The sequence below is a fragment of the Humulus lupulus genome, chromosome 8, assembly GCF_963169125.1.
Source record: "Humulus lupulus chromosome 8, drHumLupu1.1, whole genome shotgun sequence".
Classification (NCBI taxonomy): domain Eukaryota; kingdom Viridiplantae; phylum Streptophyta; class Magnoliopsida; order Rosales; family Cannabaceae; genus Humulus; species Humulus lupulus.
This window is the reverse complement of record NC_084800.1, coordinates 143,046,662-143,053,108: the sequence shown is the minus strand read 5'-3', so window position 1 is coordinate 143,053,108 and position 6,447 is coordinate 143,046,662. Positions and strand designations below refer to the sequence as shown.

Sequence of the window (6,447 nt, the reverse complement as noted above, 5' to 3'; positions counted from 1 at the left end):
AGTCACAGATCTAGATGACTTCTATGAGAGAGCGCAGAAGTATATTCGTGTAGAGGATGGCCACGCGAACTTAAAGGCAGGAAAGTGTGAGTCCACTGCAAAGCCCCCAACTAATGAAGGGTCGAATGGAGCAAAGAAGAAGAGGGCGTACGAAGGGTCGAGGGATGATCAACATAGAAAGCCCAAGCGGGGAAGCGACCATAGGCAAACGGCTTATACTTTCTATACGAGCCTGACGGATACATGGGAGCATATCTACCTCACCAACGAAAAGCGGGTTCCCTTCAAGAAGCCCCCACCAATGAGAAAAGACCGGTCCAAGAGGGACCCTAGTAGGTACTGTCAATACCACAAGGACATTGGTCACACCACAGAAGAGTGTATTCATTTGAAAGAAGAAATTGAGGAGCTCATCCGCAGGGGACACCTGGGCCGATATGTTAGGAGAGAAAGGCCGAAGTCAGAGAACGAACTAGTGACGTCTCAGATGCAAAGAGGAGCTCCAGAGATTCAGGGAGAAGTGAGAACTATTTTCGGAGGTCCGGGGTTCGGGGGAGACTCCCGCAAAGGACGAGGTCGGTATGCTAGAGAAGCCAGGCGAAGTCCACCACCCTGTGTCATGAATTTGGAACAACGACCCCCGAAAAGCTTCAAGGGAGAAAATGACTCGATCACTTTCATTGAGGAGGACGCACGGGGAGTGAACTAGCCCCATAACGACCCTATGGTATTGACAGTTCAGTTAGCCAATATGCGGGTGCATCGGGTTCTAGTGGACAATGGCAGATCAGTGGATATCCTGTATCGACCCGCCTTGGAAAAGATGGGGCTGGGCATCCGCCACTTAAAGCCCTGCCAATCTTCCCTATATGGATTCACAGGGGACTCGATACAACCTCTAGGGATGATCGAATTGGCATTAACCATGGGGGAGCAACCCCGACAGACTACAGTCATAGAAAACTTCGTCGTGGTGGATTGTGTGTCAGCTTTCAATGCGGTATTGGGGAGACCGTCCCTGAGAGAATTGAAAGCGATAACTTCCATATATCACTTGGTCATCAAGTTCCCAACCCCCGGAGGAGTAGCTAGTATGAAAGGAGAACAGAGAGAAGCGAGGGAATGCTACAACACCTCCCTCCGCGAATCCGTGAAACTAAGAGAACCGATGGCCATGGTGATACACGAGGCACCACGCACACCCACTGGAAGCCCGCAGGAGCTAGACCCCAGAACCGTGGAGGAATCAAGGGCGGAACATGTGGAAGAAATAGAGGAGGTTGAAGTCATGGAGGAACCGATGAGGAAATTGAAGGTAGGAAAAAGCCTTCAGAATAACGTGAAGGAGAGGCTGATAAGGTTTTTGAAGGATAACCTAGATGTATTCGCATGGAGTCACGAAGATATGGTGGGAATAGATCCCAGTGTCATGTGCCACCATTTGAATATCTCCACTGAGGCAAGGCTTGTTAGGCAGAAAAGACGAGCGCTGGACCCAGAGAGGTACGCGGCCTTGAAGGAGGAAGTAGACAAGCTGAAGGCTAATGGGTTCATTCGCGAGTCATTTTACCCTGTATGGGTATCGAATCCGGTGCTGGTCCCAAAACCGAATGGGAAATGGAGGACCTGCGAGGACTTCTCAAACCTGAATAAGGCATGTCCAAAGGATAGTTTTCCCCTCTCGAGGATAGATCAGCTGGTGGATGCGACAGCTGGGCATGAATTACTTAGCTTCATGGATTCCTACTCCGGGTACAACCAGATTCCTATGAACCCAAGTGATGAAGAGCATACATCATTTATAACGGATAGAGGACTCTACTGTTACAAGGTGATGCCCTTCGGGTTAAAGAACGCGGGTGCTACCTACCAAAGGTTGGTCAACAAGATGTTTGCTAACCAGATAGGGAGGAACATGGAGGTATATGTTGACGATATGCTTGTGAAGACCCGTAATGCCGCAGAGCTCAACAAGGACCTAGAGGAGATGCTTGACACACTCAAGAAATATCGAATGAAGTTGAATCCAATCAAATGCACTTTCGGAGTATCTTCAGGGAAGTTCCTGGGGTTCATAGTCAACTCTAGAGGTATCGAGGCTAATCCTGATAAGATAAAGGCCCTGATAGAGATGTGCCCACCCAAGAGTAAGAAGGAGGTGCAATTCCTAACAGGAAGGGTGGCGGCCCTTAATAGGTTCATCTCGAGGTCAACTGACAAGTGCCTCCCCTTCTTCAATATCCTAAAAGGGAGCAAAAAGTTCGCTAGGGATGAAGAGTGTGAAGAAGCGTTTATCAAGTTGAAGGAGCACTTGGGGAAGCCACCCCTGCTGGCAAAACCTGAAAAGGGTGAAAGGCTATACTTGTACCTGGCAGTGTCCGAACATGCTGTAAGCACGGCTTTGGTTAAAGGGGAGAAGAAGCATCAACGACCCGTGTACTATGTCAACAAGCGGTTGGTGGACGCGGAGAGTCGATACTCTGAGATTGAGAAGTTGGCATATGCATTAGTGGTTGCTTCAAGGAAGTTAAGACCCTACTTCCATGCCCATGCAATCGAAGTTCTCACTAATAGTCCCCTGAGACAGGTCCTGCATAAGCCTGATACCTCAAGAAGACTGATGAAATGGTCGATCGAGTTGAGTTAATTCGATATCGTTTATACCCCGAGAACTTCCATCAATGGACAAGTGTTCGCAGACTTCATAGTGGATTTCACTAGTCAGACGAATGGAGGAAGAAGTGAAGAAGAGGGGCAGTCAGTTGCAGAGGGGGAGACGAGGAGTGTTGAGGGATGGAGCCTGCACGTGGATGGGGCATCCAACGAAGGAGGATCTGGAGCAGGCATCGTGATGACTGGACCCGAAGGACTCAGGATGTACTGCGCAATACGGTTTGGATTCGAAGCCTCGAACAATGAGGCAGAATACGAGGCGCTTTTGGCAGGACTGCGAGTGGCCCAGGGGCTGAAGGTAACACATCTACACATCTTTAGTGATTCACAGTTGGTGGTATTCCAAGTGAAAGGGGAGTACCAAGTGAGGGGACCCAAGATGGCTGCATACTTGGAAAGGGTAAGAAGCTATTTGGAGCAATTGGTGGAATATAGCATCGAGCAGATCCCAGGAGAGAAGAATACCCACGCAGACGCCCTCGCAAAGCTGGCTTCCACTAGAGATGGAGATACCCTCAAATCAGTGCCTGTAGAATACTTACCAAGGCCAAGCATTGCCAATCCAGATGTTCACATGTTCAATGCCCCGAAGGAGTCGTGGGCTAGCCCGATTATAGACTATCTGAAGGATGGAATGGTGCCAACAGACAAGAGGGAGGCTAGAAGACTAGTTTACAAGGCAGCCCGATACACCTTGGTGGATGGGGTCCTATACAAGAGGAGGTTTTCTATGCCACTCTTACGGTGTGTTGATGATAAAGAAGCTATGAAGGTGTTGTATGAAATACATGAGGGTGAATGTGGCAACCATGCAAGTGGACCGTCCACGGCTCGGAAAGCCATGAGGCAAGGGTACTATTGGCCTTCCATGGAAAGAGATGCTAATGATTTCGCAAGGAAATGTGACAAATGCCAAAGGCATGCGAACTACCCCCGACAACCCCCGAATGACTTGACTAGCATGACCAGTCCTTGGCCCTTCGCTGTCTGGGGGATAGACCTGATTGGCGCCCTCCCCCCAGGGAGAGGTGGTGCGAAGTACGCGGTGGTGGCCGTAGACTACTTCACCAAGTGGGTTGAAGCAGAACCTCTAATGAAGATAACAGCTAAGCATATCGCAACCTTTGTCAACAAATTCATTGTCTGCAGGTTCGGAGTGCCCTACAAGATTATTTCTGACAACGGCACTCAATTTGAAGGGGGAGTGTTCGAGGAATACTGTAGGGAAAAGGGCATAAGGAGGAGCTTCTCGGCCGTCGTGCATCCACAGGCCAATGGGCAGGCGGAGGCCATTAACAAAGTCCTAAAGAGAAACTTAAAAACAAAACTAGAGAAGATGAAGGGTGCTTGGGTCGAGGAGTTACCGAACGTGCTTTGGGCCTACAGAACCACTCCCCGCACTACCACTGGAGAAACCCCATTCTCCTTAGCATATGGATGTGAGGCTGTCCTCCCGATTAAGATAAAGATTAACTCGCACAGGATACAGGCATACGAGGACCAGGTCAACCATGCGACAATGGCTAAAATCTTGGACATGCTGGAGGAGAGAAGGGAAAAGGCGCAAATGAGGGTGGCGGTATACCAGCAGTGGGCAGCCAGATATTACAACTCGAGGGTGCGAGAGAGAACGTTCAGAACAGGTGACTTGGTATTAAGAAAAGTACTCCCCAACACACGAGACCCGGGGGCGGGGGTACTTGGGGCGAACTGGGAAGGGTTGTACCAAGTCGCTCAGTACATACCACCTAACACCTAAAAGCTAGCGCGCATGGACGACACCGTCATACCTCGAGCGTGGAATGAGGAACACCTTAGGAATTACTACCAGTAAGACTTCCACTCCCAGCGCAAGCAGTAGCTATGTTTAGTTTGTTGCATGTTATGCTATCTTAGTAGATGAGAATCAAAGAGGTTACCTAGATAACCTCCCAAGTAGATGTAAGCCTTTTATCTATTTATATATCGTTGTAATCTGACTACTATGAATGAAACTATTCACCGCTTCGTATGTTACTTACTTCTTTATGCGAGTATCAACTAAAGTCCCCGCCAAGATAAATCTCACCAGGTACTTGGGGGGTAGGACGACAAGAGTAAAAAAAAAAACTTCAAAAGGATTAGCTACCCTTATGAATATCAAGGGAGCAGTTTAAAAGGATGACCTCTAACTAAAGGCCGACACCCCAAGAGGTGAGGCCGTAAGGAGGGAATCACCCGATAAGTCTAGATTGGTCATTAAGCCGGCTAGCCAAAAAGGGTCTTGCAAGGGACCCTTGAAAAAAAATAGTACTATGTATAACGACGAGAAGGAAGCTTCTTGCAAAAAAGTAATAAGCACGCGCAAAGAATATAAAAGGACCCCAACAGCCCAACGGGTTAACGTGTCCTTACAAGTATAATCAAGGTGCACCAGAAAGATTATCGCCTTTAGATCAAAGAAAAATATGTAATCCACGAACAATAATAATAAGAGGGACTTAGCAGAGCCCCTTAAGTTTGATAAAAAAAAAAAGAAGAGAAGAAATGGTGCGAGGGATTACATAACAAAAGCATACATAGACTGAGTACAAAGGAACCTACAAATCTCCACCTCGACCCTGCCACTCATAAATCTTCTCAACGGCATAGTCCCCAAAAGGAGATAGGTCAACGGTGGGGTTAGTCCTCCAGACAGCATGCAACATTTTCTCGATTATGCGATCCTCAACGTTCATAAGCTCAGCCTCGAGCACAGCGATCCTCCCGTTCAGAGTTTGGATGGTAGCCTCCAGCTGAATGTTGGTATGAGAGGTTGATGTAGCCCGGGCCAAGGCGGTATCCCTCTGGCACACCGCCTCGGCCAGTTGACTTGACAAGGCATCCTTTGCAGTCTCAGCCACCGATAGGTTCCCCAGTGCCTCCTCAAGCTCGTGTTGCAACCGTTGGGCCGATGAAGAGTGGGAGGTGAGCAGCCGATGGTTCAAGATGGAAGCCTAAGTGAGGGCGAGGATATGAAACAAAGCCTCAAGGGTCAGATGATATACCAGAAATAATATGAAAAGTATATATATGGCCATCATGAATGAATAAACCAAGTATCACGACAAATACCTACAGGGAGGCTCGCATATAGGCGTTCTCTAGCTCAGCCTTGGGGACATTGTGCAGCGTCCCCCATTCACCTTTGGGAAAGTTTCCCAAGTGATGGCTCATGGCTTCCCCATACTGGCTCGCTAGAGGATGATCTTCAAGAATAGAAACATGAGCTGGGCCGGGGGAGGCGTGAGTGCCAGCCGAGGCCCGCTTTGGCAAGGATGGGGACCGAGAAAGCCCTGACCCATCTGTAGTGATGCGGGGAGCAGAAGAGTGCGAAGTCATTTCCTGGGGTAAAGAGGCGCCTGTAAATGCCTGCCTGGGATACCTCTTCGGGGGTCAAGGAACCCCATCAAAAGGAGGAATGACAAAATTCCTTCTAGGCACGGAGGGGCAAGGGACAGGGGCATCAAAGGCAAACTCACCGCTGGGCGTTAACGGCGACATCCGAGAGGTAGCACCACCAGTATGATCGTCATCGGCTACACCCTTATCCCTGCCAACAGCCAAGTACAAGCAGGAGTAGTTCTCAGACACCACGGTCTCCTCAACTTCCATATGGTCGCCCGGGGGGTAGACATAATCCCTATCGGCTACTTCATCATAATTTCTTTCATCGTGACCATAGACCCACGGACTCTCAAATACGGGTGCTGCTGGGGGTAGATCCACAGATTCGGGTGATGTAGGGCATGGACC

The 6,447-nt window shown here is 49.1% G+C and overlaps 1 protein-coding gene across 1 annotated transcript; it reads left to right on the top strand.

Moving 5' to 3' along the window:
* The first annotated feature begins 1,168 nt into the window (after positions 1-1,168).
* LOC133796124 (uncharacterized) lies at positions 1,169-4,734 on the top strand. The gene is made up of 5 exons (XM_062233606.1): positions 1,169-1,359; positions 2,269-2,587; positions 2,726-3,591; positions 3,823-4,252; positions 4,720-4,734. The coding sequence occupies exons 1-5, from the start codon at positions 1,169-1,171 to the stop codon at positions 4,732-4,734; spliced, it is 1,821 nt and encodes a 606-aa protein (XP_062089590.1).
* The last annotated feature ends 1,713 nt before the right edge of the window (positions 4,735-6,447 follow it).